The 14,356-nt window shown below is 44.8% G+C and overlaps 2 protein-coding genes and 1 pseudogene across 4 annotated transcripts; 2 read left to right on the top strand and 1 right to left on the bottom strand.

Moving 5' to 3' along the window:
* The first annotated feature begins 994 nt into the window (after positions 1–994).
* Positions 995–3,812, top strand: LOC123143407 (uncharacterized; annotated as a pseudogene).
* Positions 3,813–5,216: 1,404 nt separating this feature from the next.
* On the top strand, positions 5,217–8,131 carry LOC123143406 (uncharacterized). 2 transcript variants are annotated; one of them, XM_044562324.1, is made up of 4 exons: positions 5,217–5,432; positions 5,558–5,610; positions 5,756–6,997; positions 7,799–8,131. In XM_044562324.1, the coding sequence occupies exons 1-4, from the start codon at positions 5,247–5,249 to the stop codon at positions 7,809–7,811; spliced, it is 1,494 nt and encodes a 497-aa protein (XP_044418259.1). In that variant the 5' UTR covers positions 5,217–5,246; the 3' UTR covers positions 7,812–8,131. The 2 variants fall into 2 exon arrangements, with proteins under 2 accessions (XP_044418259.1, XP_044418260.1); XM_044562325.1 differs by having other exon boundaries at positions 5,317–5,432; positions 5,563–5,610.
* A 652-nt stretch (positions 8,132–8,783) lies between these two features.
* Positions 8,784–12,651, bottom strand: LOC123143405 (uncharacterized). Of its 2 annotated transcripts, XM_044562323.1 has the most exons (3): positions 11,355–12,651; positions 10,245–10,403; positions 8,784–9,188 (listed from the first exon to the last, which is right to left on the bottom strand). In XM_044562323.1, the coding sequence occupies exons 1-2, from the start codon at positions 12,472–12,474 to the stop codon at positions 10,246–10,248; spliced, it is 1,278 nt and encodes a 425-aa protein (XP_044418258.1). In that variant the 5' UTR covers positions 12,475–12,651; the 3' UTR covers positions 8,784–9,188; position 10,245. The 2 variants fall into 2 exon arrangements, with proteins under 2 accessions (XP_044418258.1, XP_044418257.1); XM_044562322.1 differs by lacking the exon at positions 8,784–9,188 and having other exon boundaries at positions 9,941–10,403; positions 11,355–12,649.
* Between the last annotated feature and the right edge of the window lie 1,705 nt (positions 12,652–14,356).

Raw genomic sequence — 14,356 nt, 5'->3', positions numbered from 1 at the left:
CGAAAAATATACTTAACCCTTAAATTAAATGCATCCAGACTGAGCCTAAGATTTTGTTTTCTAATTGCTTGAGCCATGGTAGATTTTTTTTGTTTCTTGTTTTAGAAAGCAATGCTGGTGTACATGTTTTCTTTTTTCGTTTTTGCTATTTTTCAGTCAACTGGTTTTGATTTGGCTTTTAGTCAAATTTTTAGCCATCTGATTCAGTCTCAATCTTCGCGTATCGGGAGCATGTGTCCCGCTTTCGGAAGTCACATGGGCACGGGTTTTGGGCATGTATGTCTATGTAGTTCAAGGATGCTCATGAACATGTGTTCTTTTTCGCAAACTGTTGGAATATTGCAGTCTATGTCTATGATTTTCCATTCAGTTTGTGATTTCTGAAACATTTAGTATGCATTCCGTCAGAGAGGCTGCCAAGCAGAGTAAGGTTGAAACAGACCAAAAAAAAGATGGAGAGTTTTTTTATTAAAAAAAAATACCTGAGCTGCCTTGCAGACTCGTCCAAAAAACACAGCGCCCAAGAAAAATAGTGGACGTATTTGGTATGGAGAAAGAAAAACCTAAAACCCAATAGGTATCAGAAAAGGCTGAAGGGGTACGAAGGAAGACGCTATTGGTCCAATTTGACTGATGCCAAAATCGAAATCAGTCAATTGTTAATTAGACAGTCCTTTTTTTCTTTCAGAAATGATAAATCTTGAACGTTTGAATTTTAAGCATGGCTACCCGAACGTTTTTCATGACAACTTTTGTTCACGTGAGATTGGCAAACATGGCAATTTTTTAATAAAAACAAACTGGGACAAAGTTTTCATGTCTTCACAACTAAAGTTGCCACCTCGTGTCAACTAAAGTTGCCATGAAAAATTGTTCGTGATGAAATGCTTAAAATCCGAACTTTCCGGATTTATTGGGTTTTTTTTTTGCGACACAGGGCTGGCATATAAAAAAAGACATGTGTACTGGGCTTTATGGGCTGCAATAGTGAAGAGGCTGCATCATCGTTTCACTTTGACCTCAATCGCCCAGCTCTCCTCGACCGCAACGCCCCAGCGGGTGGGGGAGAAAGAAGCGGCGCCGGCGACCCGAGCCCGTCCCCGGCGGCGGCCACCGACGCTTCTTATTCCTTCCTCCCGATTCGATCCAGGCGAGTCTTTCTGCTTCCTGCCCTCTCCCGGTTCCGTTTCTCGTTCTCCTCTTCTCGCGGGATCAAACCCTAGCTATCTAGGTTTAGGTTTTCCTCCCAAACTAACTCCGGTCTACATTTACTTGTCGCGGCAGCTCAGCTGAGAGGGGAGATTGGATGATGGATACGGCTGTGGTGGTTTCCCGACGGTAAGACCCGTCCAGATCCTCTGCCTCCTTCGATTCCCGCCCCTGCATTTCATTTCACGCAGTTTGATTTGTAATATATGTCCTGCAACGGCATTGGCTGAAGAAATCAGGTTTATTGCATTGACGCCGGTTTGGCATTTGCTCAGCGCTGCCGGTTTTCCAGGGTCCGTCCCAAGAAGAAACCACGGGCGGATGCCGATGGCGAGACACCCGGGCGTTCCCCGACCGTCGACCCTGTCTCCAAGGTGCTTGGGGACGACAACCTCCTCGGGGAGATCCTCCTCCGCACCGGCTTCCCCACCACTCTTGTCCGCGCCGCTCTCGTGTGCAGGTGCTGGTACCAGCTCGCCTTGGACCGGGGTTTCCTCCGCCGGTTCCGTGAGCTCCACCCGCCCCGCCTACTTGGCTTTTACATCGACACCGGGTTGGTCTGGCCGGAGTCGATGGCCATCCCGCGCTTCGTCCCGATGCTGCCCCAGCCCCCGGAGCTCGCCGCTGTTGTCCGCCGCATGGCGAGCCACAACTTCGGTACCTGCGAGGTGCCATGGATCATGGATTCCCGGAACGGCAGCATCTCACCAGACATCGTGAAAGAAGAGTACTAGCATATGGAGTGTACCGCCCGCTTTGCCCTGAGAGAGGCATTGACGGCGTCCTACCACTCCCAAGCGCCCAGGATCGCAATCGCCTAAATTTTGGTGCTATTCTCTCCAAAGAAGAAGGCAATGGCTTGTCCTACTTTTATGCGTTGACGGAGTTTTGCGATGAGACAGAAAAATTCACTATGCGTGTGTATATGTTGCAAGGCAGTGTTCGGTGCTTGCATACCTTGGCCACATACCAGCTCCATCTTCCACTACCCAGAGCAATAGTTGTGCTCGTCGACAATAAAATCTATGTGGTGGCCTCCCCCGCCGACGACATTATTGTCTTGGATTTGACGGCCTCAAGTTTGTCTAGAATCCAGCTCCCACCTGGAGTGAAGTATCACAGTTTCAACACCGTCTTGTCACGGGCAGACGATCCTTCCGGTATATGTCTCATCCATGTCAATGGCTTTAAACTTCACATCTGGCTCCATAAGGGGGACAACTGGTTGCTGGTCGATACCATTTGTTTGCATGAGATGTGTGCTAATCTGAGGATGCTAGATAACACGCTTGAGGATGAGCATACTGGCCGTTGCTATATATGTCAGGCAGGGGATAATGCTGAGTTTCTGCTCATAAAAATGTGTGGATGTCTGCTCTATCTGGACGTCAAGAACAGGACACTACGTAAAGTTCTTGCGATGGCACAAAAGTATCAACATTTCACTGTTGTCTGCCCTTTTATGATGGTTTGGCCTCCCACATTCCCTGTGCTCAAGGATGGTCCTGCCAGGTTTGCCTTTTGCCTTTTAGTTGATCTGTACACTGCTCTAGTTGAAGTAACATGGTCAGTGTGCATCATTTATTGCATTGTTGGTATATCTGTGAAATGTTCTTAGCCATCTGTTTGGTATAACTAGTACGACTTATATCTCAAATTGTTAATACCTGGTTTTTTAAAATGTTGCTTATTGGATCGCATATTCTTTTCTTAAAGACAAGTGGATTGGTAAGTTTACATGGCTGGGTATGCTTTAAGCTTATGCATTTTGTGTGAGTCAGACATGTCTCACCATGAAAATTTTCCCTTTCTACAACAAGTGGCTAGTCTAGGCTAACTTTGTGTAATTTGTGTTTGTAGTTCAGGCATTTCTCCTTATATGATCAGATTCTAGATTCACTTTAAGAGAAACTATAAAATGGAAACATGTTGGTGTAATATGAAAGGCATTTAACTGGTGTTGGCTGTCTTTTTGAAAGAGAAAAAAACCTATTGATGTTAATTCATTATTTGTGTTGGTGCATATAACATGTTAGTGACTATCATTGTACTAGTTACTTGTCTTGCTAGTCCATTTGAAACATAATAATATATTCTGATGCTGAATTACCTCCATCCTGATCCGTCATGTGCTTCCCTGGACCAGGAATGCCATGTGAAGGAGGAGGATATGAGGTTGCTTTTGGATGATCAGCGACAAGGGCATCATCCGGGAAGAGCAGGGAGCTGCATTTCCTTAGTAGCTGTTGTAAGTTCTAGGGTCCACTGTCCAGACATGGCTGATTTTGGAATGCTTTCTCCATTGTAATCAGTAATATATTTCCCCTTCTCCTCTGTTAGCTGAAGAAGATGCCAGAGGAACATCATAAAAATACGATTCACTGAATGTTCTGCCTTTTCATAGAATAGGGTGTTCCTTATCCCATTTGCGCGAGTAATCCACTGTTTGGCGAACCAGATATGTTTATAAGATGGATATGCTTAACTGCAAGTGAGAGTATTGTGACAATTTATTCAGATTCTGAAACCCCAAACCACTGATGGCTTGGTCCGGCAGATCTGAAGTTCCTCTGAACTGATAAAGGGAAACTTTTTTCTTTTCATGTTCTGTTTCTCAACTCTACAGGAACTGCACACTGATGCTCTTGGCTGAATTTGAAATGCTTTCTCAACTGCAGTCAGTACTATATGTTGCTGTCAGGCTGTTCAACAGTTTTCTGCTTCTCTGCTGGTAGCTGAGGATTAATTATTTCTTCGTAAGAACACAATTCTCAGTGAAACCAGAGCGATGATCGCCGCGTTTGCGCAAGAAATCCACTAATTTCACATGGTGGACAGGACAGCCGAATTGCAGTTGGATGGTTGACTTAACTGATAGCAAGCATCGCACGGTTTCCCAGTCCCCGCTGGCCTGGTTCCGCAGATCTCAACCTCTGAACTGATCAAAGGAAACTCTTGCTTTCATTTTCTTCTAGGAACAAGTGCCATCTTTCTTCTATTTCTTCATGTTATTTGAGTTTTCGATTTATCAAGGAGCTATCTCGGGAATAAATAAACGAAGGAAGGAAGGAAATAAGTTAGTAAGGAAGGAAATAAGAGGATGACATGCATAGAAAGAAATGAAGGAAATAAGATGCCGAGTGAGAGAAATAAGGAAAGAAAGGAATTGAGTTCTTGTGACAGGAAAGTAAGAAAGGAAAGCGGTCCAAATTAAGGAAGTAGCAGCTCTAAAATGGGATGATGGGTTGTGCATAATGCGTGGGATGGATGTAGGAATTGCTTATGAGCTCCAACTCACTCCATTTTTTCTGTGACCGCGGCTGAATATCAGTTTTGTTTCAGTACGTTTACAGACAACCCTGACAATAGCTGGATTGGTGTTTCAGTTTTGTTTCACTTTTTCTGCTTTCGCTTGTCAGCTTGCAACGCCTGGTTTGGTGTTTGCATGATTATTCAAGTTGCGGCCAGGTGTTACATTAAGATCAAATAGCTAACAGAAAGTTAAATATTCAGAGGTGGACTCTGCTATGAATGTATATGTGATAATATCATACTGTATTCAGTATGATGCCCCTGACCCATATTCGTATTTTTAATTTCATGGCTAGAAATGGAGTTTTTGTGTTAATTAACCATGTACTGCAGTTCTATCTAAAGAATACTTCTATATATTTTCTTCTTCTTTCCATCACCACTCTGAATATATTGATGTACTGAATAATATGTGTTTCGATCCCAGCCTTTCTATCTCACTGTTAACAACTAATCAAAGTTTTGCTAGCTTAAAGATATTTCTTAATATAACCAAAATTTAGCTAGCATAGGCCACCTAATTTGGCTTGTTCATTATAACATTTTAATAGGTAGATAATTATCAGTTTAAATGTTTTTTTAAAGGAGAAAGGGCTTGCGAAAGCAGCGTGCGACGGTGTGATACCAAGCTCGTCGCGTTGAGATTTATCACGTTTGTCGTGAATAGGTGGACAATATGACCAGGGTGGCAAAGAGATTGGTAACAGGGGTGGGTCGCTTGGAGCATGCGGGGATTTGCTTCCCCCGTCACAACGCGAGCATATGTGCTAGTTTGGGCAAAAGAAAAAAAGGTACACCTCCACTGCAACGCTCCCAGCGGAGAGAAAGAAGCGGCGCCGGCGACCGGCGACCGGAGCCCAGCCCCGGCTACGGCCACCGACTTCTTATTCCCTCCCGCCGATTCAATTCAGGTGAGTCTTTCTCTTTCCTGTCCTCTCCCAGTTTCGTTTCTCCTCATCTCACGGGATCAAACCCTAGCTATCTAGGTTTTCCTCCCAAACTAACTCCTCCTACCTATATTTACTTGCCGTGGCAGCTCAGTCGTGGGGGAGATTTAATGATGGATGCCGCCGCCGAGGTTCCCCAGACGTAAGATCCGTCCAATTCCTCCACCTTCGATTCTCGCCCCCCGCATTTAGTTTGGAGTAGTTTGATTATGGTATTTCCTTGAACGACATTGGTTGAAGAAATCAATTGCCATTTTTGCATTTGCTCGGCGCTGCCGATTTTCCAGGATCTGTCCTGAGAAGAGACCACACGCGGATGTCGATGGCGAGGCAGGCCAGCATTCCCTGGCGGCCGTGGACCCTGTCTCCAAGGTGCTTGGGGACAACAACCTCCTTGCGGAGATCCTCCTCCGCGCCGGCTTCCCCACTACCCTCGTTCGCGCTGCCCTCGTGTGCAGGTGTTGGTACCATCTCGCCTCGAACCGGGGCTTCCTCCGCCGGTTCCGTGAGCTCCACCCGCCCCTCCTACTTGGCTTCTACATTGGCAGCATCTTGATCCGGCCGGAATTGGTAGCCTTCCTGTGCTTTGTCCCGATGCTGCCCCAGCCCCCGGAGCTCAACACTGTTGTCCGCCGCATGGCGAACCACAACTTCGATGACCCCAAGAATCTATGGATCATGGACTCCCGAAACGGCAGCATCTTCACCCGACGTCGTGAAGGAAGAGAACTAGCATATGGAGTGCACCGCAGAGAACTAGCATATGGATTGCACCGCCCGCTTTGCCCTGAGAGAGGCATTAACGTCGTCCCAGCACTCCCAAGAGCCCAGGATTACAATCGCCAATATTTTGATGCTATTCTCTCCAAAGAAGAAGGCAATGGCTTGTCCTACTTTTATGTGTTGACGGAGTTGACTAATCAGACAGAAAATTTCACTTTACGCGTGTATATGTTACAAGGCAGTGTTTGGTGCTTGCATACCTCGGCCACGGCCCAGCTCCATCTTCCGCTACCCAAAGCAAAAGTTGTGCTTGTCGACAATAAAATCTATATGGTGGTCTCCCCCGCAGACGACATTATTGTCTTGGATTTGACAACCTCAAGTTTGTCTAGAATCCAGCACCCACCTGGAGTGAAGTATGACATTTTTCACACCTTCTTGTCACGGGCAGATGATCCTTCCGGTGTATATGTCATCCATGTCAATGGCTTTAAACTTTGCATCTGGCTCCACAAGGGGGACAACTGGTTGCTGGTTGATACCATTTGTCTGCATGAGATGTGTGCTAATCTGAGGATGCTAGATAACACGCTTGAGGATGCGCATTCTGGTTATTGCTATGTATGTCATGCTGGGGATAATGCTGAGTTTGTGGTTTTGCAAATGTGTGGATGTATATTCTATCTGGATGTCAAGAACAGGACACTCCGTAAATTGGTTGCTAAGGATCAATACTTCACTGATGTCTATCCGTTTATGATGGTTTGGCCTCCCACATTCCCTAAGCTCAAGGATGGTCCTGCAAGGTTTGCCTTTTGCCTTTTATATGATCTGTACATTGCTGTGGTTGAAGCCACATAGTTTTGCAGCGTGCACCTTTCATTGCACTGTTTGGTATATCCATGTAATGTTCTTAGTTATCTGTTTGGTATAACTAGTACGACTTGTATCTGAAGTTGTTAATACCTGTTTTTTTTTTAATGTTGCCTATTGGATCATATATTTTGTTGCTGAAGACAAGTGGATTGGTAAGTTTGCACGGCTGGGTATGCTTTGAGCTTATGCATTATGTGTGTCAGAGATGTCACCATGAAAGTTTTCCCTTTCTACGATAAGTGGCTAATCCAAGCTAACTTTGGGTAATTTGTGTTTGTATGTCAGGCATTTCTCCTTATATGATCAATTTTGAGATTCACTGTAACACAAACTATAAAATGGGAACATGTCAGTGTGATATGAAGGCCTTTAACTGGTGCTGCCTGTCTTTTTGAAAGAAAAAAAACCTGTATTGATGTAAATTCATTATTTTTGTTTCCGAGTGCACATAACATGTTAGTGACTATTGTACTACTCCCTCCGTTCTATAATATAATACTCCCTTTGTCCTAAAATAAGTGTCTTAACTTTGTACTAACTTTAGTACAAAGTTGTACTAGAGTTGAGACACTTATTTTGGGATGGAGGGAGTATCATTTTGCAAGCTAGCTTGCAAGACGGTCTTCTATTATGGGACGGAGGGAGCAGTAGTTACTTGTGGCAAAAAAAAATGAAATAATCTTATGCTGAATTACCTTCTTTCTGATCCTTCACGTGTTTCCTTGGACCAGGATTGCCATGTGAAGGAGGAGTAGGAGGATATCAGGAAGTGTCTGGATGATCAGCGGCAAGGCGTCATCTTAGTATTTGTTCTCCATTGCACTCAGTGATACCTTTTAGTGCTACATTGTTCCAGAAGTTTGCTCCTTCTCCGCTGTTAGCTGAAGAAGATGCCAGAGGAACATCACAAGACCACAATTTCACTGAATGTTCTGCCTTTTCGCACTTGAGTGAGAAATCCAGTCTTTGTGGAACCAGACATGTTTATAACATGGTTGATGCCTTTATGGATAATGCTTAACTGTGAGAGTATTGCAAGAATTTATTCAGTCTCTGAAATCAAACCACCATTGTCTTAACTTCTGAACTTTTCGTTTTTCATTTTCTTCTAGGCACAAGGTTATGCTTCTTCCATTTTGCAATGCGTTTTTCATTTCTCTTCTAGGCACAAGGTTATGCTTCTTCTATTTTGCAAGGCCTCGGTCGCCGCTGCCTGTGTCGGTTGTGTAGCTTTAGGGCCATTTTTGACACGGGTAGTGTAATAGAAGTGGTAGTTTTTGAACCCATAAGGTTGTCTTCTCGATCAGTGAAGTGAGAGTGACGATGAATGGCCGGTTTAGTAGACCAAGAATGAGCACGATGATGAATTCTCCATTTACAGAGGAGGCATGTTTACTAAATGCTCTCAACGAACTTGGCTTAAATAAATACACTGGAAAAACAGATTGACACAGAACCAAAAGTAACTCTGTTTTGTACTCCCTCTGTAAACTAATATAAAAGCGTTTAGATCACTAAAATAGATCTAAACGCTCTTATATTAGTTTACGGAGGGAGTAATAGGCAAAGAAAAGGACAATCAGATCCTCTTGACTACACCATAAAAAGTACTAGCACATTCACTTCACTTTTGCCACTGCTCATGGAGTAGATCATTACCCTCCTTAATTTCATAGTCATAGTACCTGACTGGTTCCACTCATGCCACATGGGGCAGGCATACAGCAAGATCACAATCACTCTGACTTACCACATAGTCATAATTAAACTAGTAAAAAACAAATGAAGCTAATACTCTTGCTACCTCATCTGACGGACGGACCGATCATTACCAGATCAAGGCACACAAGATAAACTCCATGTTGATGTTAGATAACCATATTACAGACAGACAGAGCCACAAGTTACCAGTACCGTATTGATGATCAACCTGTGGTCAACTGTCCAGTCGCAGCAACAACCTCAATCAGCGCAATCTTGAGTCCTCGATACACCGGCCTGACCTCCAGCATTCGAGTCATCAGCCAGTGCTCTCGTCGTGAGGGTTACCTGTGGGCTTGTCATCTTGCAGCATCTCAGCACCTTGTTCCGGCATCTCCTTCTCATCACCTTCCTGAGTATCTGCCCAAGATATGTGTACTTAGATTTTAGATATTTAGGAGTTGAAAGTAAAACAATACACAGGTCTTACCATTAAGCAATAAAATACTCCCTCCGTTCCTAAATACTATAAGTCTTTTTAAAGATTTCAATATGGACTACGTACGAATGCCTATAGATATAGTTTAGAGTATAGATTAATTCATTTTGCTCCATATGTAGTCCATATTGAAATCTCTAAAAAGACTTATATTTAGGAACGTAGGGAGTACTTGGTAAATTGCTTATGAAACAAAAAGCACAGGAGGAAGCATAAAGTACTAGGACAATATGGAACTAAAGAGATGAATCATAAGAGAACTTAAGAGAAATAAACGAAATGGTTTACAGAAATTAAAACTTTACCACATCAGACTTGCCTCCCTGCTTATATCTATCAAAAGAAATGTAACAAGATAACTCCTGCTTGACCGGAAGAATGTGAAACAAACCAAAGGTGAAGTGTGGTAGCAGTGCCCTTTGAGCTTGTATGCCTTCTGCAATCATTGTCATGACGTCGTGTTTCTTACGATTTCAAGGTGATTCCAAAATACTACTCATGCTGTGCACAGACCTTTCTTTTACTTCTCTAATCAACTTAAAAGTGGCCATTAAAACAGATTTGAATAAACCACAGGTATGTTTGTGAGCTTGGCTGAAATAAATACACTGAAAAACCAGATTGACACATCACAATCAGAACCAAAGGTAACTCCGTTGTGCAAGAAAAGAAAAGGTCAATCATATCCTCTTGACTAAACCATAAACGAGTAGTAGCACAAACATGCCCACTTCACTTGGTTTCCCTAGTACCCGACTAGTTCCACTCATGGCGCAGGCATACATCAATATCACAATCACTCCAACTTATCACAGTCATAATTAAACTAAAAGCCAAATGAAGGTACTGCTCTTGCTGCCTCATCTGACAGACGAACCAATCATTGCCAGATTAAGCCACACAAGATAAACTCCATGTTAAGATAACCATTTTACAGACGTACAGAGCCACAAGTTACACTGATACACCGGCCTGACCTCAATCAGCCACATCTCCAGTCCTTGATACACCGGCCTGACCTTGAGCATCCACGTCATCAGCAGTGCTCTCGTCGTGAGGGCTACCCATGGGCTCTTCAGCTTGCAGCATCTCCGCACCTTGTTCCAGCATCTCCTTCTCATCACCTTCCTGAGTACCTGCCCAATATATGCGTACTCAGACTTTAGATATTCAGGAGTTGCGAATAAAAACAATCCATAGGTCTTGCCATTGGGAAATACTTGGTAAAATGCTTACAACAAAAGCGCATGAATAATCCTTCAAGGCTACTTAGTTCCATAGGAATAATATTGAATTCAATGGATTTGAAATATAGAACAGAAAAACACTTGTTTTATGGTGCTTTCCAATGTCATTTGCAATACAAGTCGGATTACACAGCCAGACAAGACATGTAAACATAAATTAAGAGATGTAGCATAAAATAAATTAAGCGCCATAAACGGAATGGTAGCAGAAACAAAAAATTTACCACAGCAGACTTGCCTCCCTGCTCATATCTAGCAAGAGAAATGTGAATAAGATAACTCCAGCTTGACTGGAAGAAGGTGAAACAAACCAAAGGTGAACTGTTGGTAGCAGTGTCCTTTGAGCTTGTATGCCTTCTGCGTTAGTTTGGCCATAAAAACAACAATCATTGTCATGACGTCATGTTTCTTATGATTTCAAGGTGCTTCCAAAATGCTACTCATGCTATGCACAGACCTTTCTCTTACTTCTCTAATCAACTTAAAGTGTCAACTAAAACAAACTTAAATAAACCACAATTACGTTCCTCAGCTTAGCCACAACAGAAATGGTAGTAAAATTTTACCACCTCAGACTTGCCTCCCTGCTTATATCTATAAATGTGAACAAGATAACTCCAGCTTGACTGGAGGAAGGTGATACAAAGTTACAAACCAAAGGTGAACTGTTGGTAGCAGTGTCCTTTGAGCTTGTATGCCTTCTGCATTAGTTTGGCCATATAAACAAGAATCATTGTCCTGACCTCGTGTTTCTTACGATTTCAACTACTGTATCAAGCAGCAGACAAGATGTGTGATAACTAAGTGAAGGAAATAACTAGGATGCCACAGAAAGGTTACCACTTGATACTGCTGGTGTCGACAGAAATGGTGGAAAGTTGGTATATGGCCACAGGCAAAGCATGCTAAGCTCTGATCCAAGCACCCTCTCAAGCTGGAATGTCTTGACATCCAGTGAGAAAAGGCCAGCATCAAGCGATGGGCTTCCGGAGTGACGCAGGAACCAGTTTGGCCTTGGTGAACCCGCCGACTGCCACTGAGAAGGATCCAGTGAGATTATCTTCTCCAACTGCCACTGGCTGGAACTCCCACCATTGTTTCGCCTAGTGAAGTATCTGATGTCAGGTGTCCCCCTTGGCCGCACAAACAACCCAGTGATGCCCTCCCCTGCCTCCACAACGTCTACATACACATAAGCATAACCTTTGGCTTCCAGCGGGAGGTCGAGGAGTGAGACCTCCATCGTCCGGGTGTCGAGCACACGCAGCTTCTCCCTGCAATCTGTCATCCCGTACAAGCAGCCATGCACATATTGGCGCCAGGAGAAGGAAGCCAACCCTGACCCCGGCGGAGCAGCTCGCCATTGTCCGGTGCTGGAAGAGAAGACGAAGGCGACCTGATTATCATCATCTTCGCGCTCTGCCCTCCATATCACTCTGAAAGACGTCTCTTCCGCAGCCTCGTCGTCGTCGTCGCCGCCGCCCAGGAGGAAGATCTGCCATCCTATCCCGCCGGTCGTGGCCGAAGGAAGCCACTCGTCGAGTCCAGGGATTCGGGGAAGCAGGAGGTGGCGCCGGTGCAAGGGATCGCACACCACCAGCTCCTCGAAGTCATCGGGGTCCCGGCCGAGGAGGACACGACCGTCACGGATCTCAAAAATGTGCCAGTCGCTGGCTGGGGCGGGGAGGAAGGGGAAAGAGAAGTCGGCGGCGAGGGCGACGGCTTTGGCGGCCGAAGCGGAGGGGTAAGGAGGTTCGGCGGGGTGGAAGACTCGCTGAAAATCGAAGAAGCCGACGAGGGGCGGGGCGTGGCGCTTGCGGTAGCGGCGGAGGAAGGAGCGGCTGGCGACGAGGCAGCGGAAGGAGACGCAGGCGGCCGAGATTCGGACGAGGTCGGCTGGGTCGGGGACGCGGAGGAAGATCTCCGGGAAAAGATCGTCGGGGATCTGCGGCGAGTCCATCGGGGCTGGCCGCTCTCCGGCGTGGAGAGCTGGGTGTTTGCGGCGGCGGCGGCGGCGGCTGTTGTGAGCAGGAGAGCACTGCGTCCGTCTCTCTCTGTAGGGTGAAGTTGTCTAACTGGGCCGAGTCTATAACGGGCTTGAATGTCCAAGCCTAGCCTGTCAAAGAATCAGATTGATATCCAGCACCAGCCGCTCGACAAATTTCTTCAAGGGAATTTTTTTCTTTAAATTTCAAGCGAAATTGTTGAGCGCCTTTTCTTTGGCTAAAAAAAAAATCAGCTCCACAAAACATCATCATGGAGGTTCTTATATATTAATCATCATAATAATCAGGATGTTAACTTCATATTTTATTAGATTGGAATTGTAAGTTCATCATGTCATGGAACATGAAGAGTCTATTATCATGACTCCATAAAACAATTACTATAAAATTGTCAAAAAAAATCGAGATCATGCAAAATGCGTGTCTTAGCATTATAAAAGAGAGAGGGTAAAATACAAGAAAGATAGACAAGCTCCCGCCATAATCCGATGAGAAGGAAGAACCACTCCAATTTGACCAAACACAGTACAACCGCAACGCAAAAGAGCCTGTCAAAAATTGTTCAACAAGGCCGCGTCTCGACCAACATCGTTTACTTTCCAAGAGCAAAAACTTCAAAGGAACTCTCCTTACCATCACAACAATCATCCTTGAGTGCTTAAAAGAGTTGGCAGGTGGGTGGCGGGACTGGGACAAGCCTAAAAAAGCCATCATCTTGGACTCATCCACGATGGCGTACATAGCACCCTTGAAGAACCATCCAGAGCCATGGCGAGCACCTATGGAACACAACAAAGAACCTCTAAGCCGTGTGTCCAGCAAACGATGCTTCCATCAGAGGAACGACGCCAATGACCCCGCCATCACCTAACTGGATCGAACCAAGGCTTTCGCTTGAAGACCAACACACCAAATGAACTAGCACAATTGTTTTGCCAAATGGTATAGTTGCAGCCAGATATGTCATCTCCAAGGACAAACATCCCACGCCTGCCTTCTCCTACTTCACCATAGAAGGCCCAACGAACCTTTTGTTTCAGTTAGGGATTCAACAATGGAGAACTCCATCCTCTGGCGTCAATCACCAACATTTCCATCCCGCACTCCCATTTTGGTGAAGGAAATATGCCCTAGAGGTAATAATAAAGTTGTTATTTATATTTTCTTATATCATGATAAATGTTTATTATTCATACTAAAATTGTATTAACCGGAAACTTAGTACATGTGTGAATACATAGACAAACAGAGTGTCCCTAGTATGCCTCTACTTGACTAGCTCGTTGATCGAAAATGGTTAAGTTTCCTAACCATAGACATATGTTGTCATTTGATGAACGGGATCACACTGGTGCGCGTCGGTGCTATACAAATGGTTTTTAACACCTTCCCGCGACGACATTTGGACCCGTCGCCAAATGAGTGTGGGCGATAGGGGGTCCTTCCCACACGACCCAGAAACCGTCGGGGATATGCCCTCCTGGCACACACGCTTGGCAAAATGGGGTCGTGTGCGACCGGCGAGCGCTCAAATCCGGAAATATGTATAGTGGAGCTAAAAAATACAACTATACACGCGAAATTGTTTTTGGTCGCAAGTACATCCCACACAGTCAGTCCCCGCTAAACGTTTCCGTTCGTATGTACATCCCACACGGTCGCTCCAAGGAAAACGTTTCCGTTCATAGGTACATCACACACAATTTTTTCCGTTAATTGTTTGCGTTATTGAATGTATCACACACGATCCGTAGAAGAAACTGTGTGGCAAAGACTGTCCATCACACACAGTTTTTATGTGGTAAACGTTTGTGCAAGGTGGCATAACGCAAACAG

Source organism: Triticum aestivum, chromosome 6D (assembly GCF_018294505.1).
Source record: "Triticum aestivum cultivar Chinese Spring chromosome 6D, IWGSC CS RefSeq v2.1, whole genome shotgun sequence".
Classification (NCBI taxonomy): Eukaryota; Viridiplantae; Streptophyta; class Magnoliopsida; order Poales; family Poaceae; genus Triticum; species Triticum aestivum.
The sequence above is the reverse complement of the archived record's forward strand: the minus strand, read 5'-3'. Positions and strand labels throughout refer to the sequence as shown.

Bases quoted from the DNA above. Each gene is read 5' to 3' on its own strand.
- LOC123143405 (XM_044562323.1), bottom strand. From the start codon at position 12,474: ATGGACTCGCCGCAGATCCCCGACGATCTTTTCCCGGAGATCTTCCTC. The intron at 10,404-11,354 runs GTAACCTTTCTG...TATATTGGGCAG, and splicing joins GACACCAGCAGTATCAAGTG to GTACTCAGGAAGGTGATGAG.
- LOC123143406 (XM_044562324.1), top strand. From the start codon at position 5,247: ATGCGGGGATTTGCTTCCCCCGTCACAACGCGAGCATATGTGCTAGTT. The intron at 5,433-5,557 runs GTGAGTCTTTCT...TTGCCGTGGCAG, and splicing joins CTCCCGCCGATTCAATTCAG to CTCAGTCGTGGGGGAGATTT. The intron at 5,611-5,755 runs GTAAGATCCGTC...CCGATTTTCCAG, and splicing joins GCCGCCGAGGTTCCCCAGAC to GATCTGTCCTGAGAAGAGAC.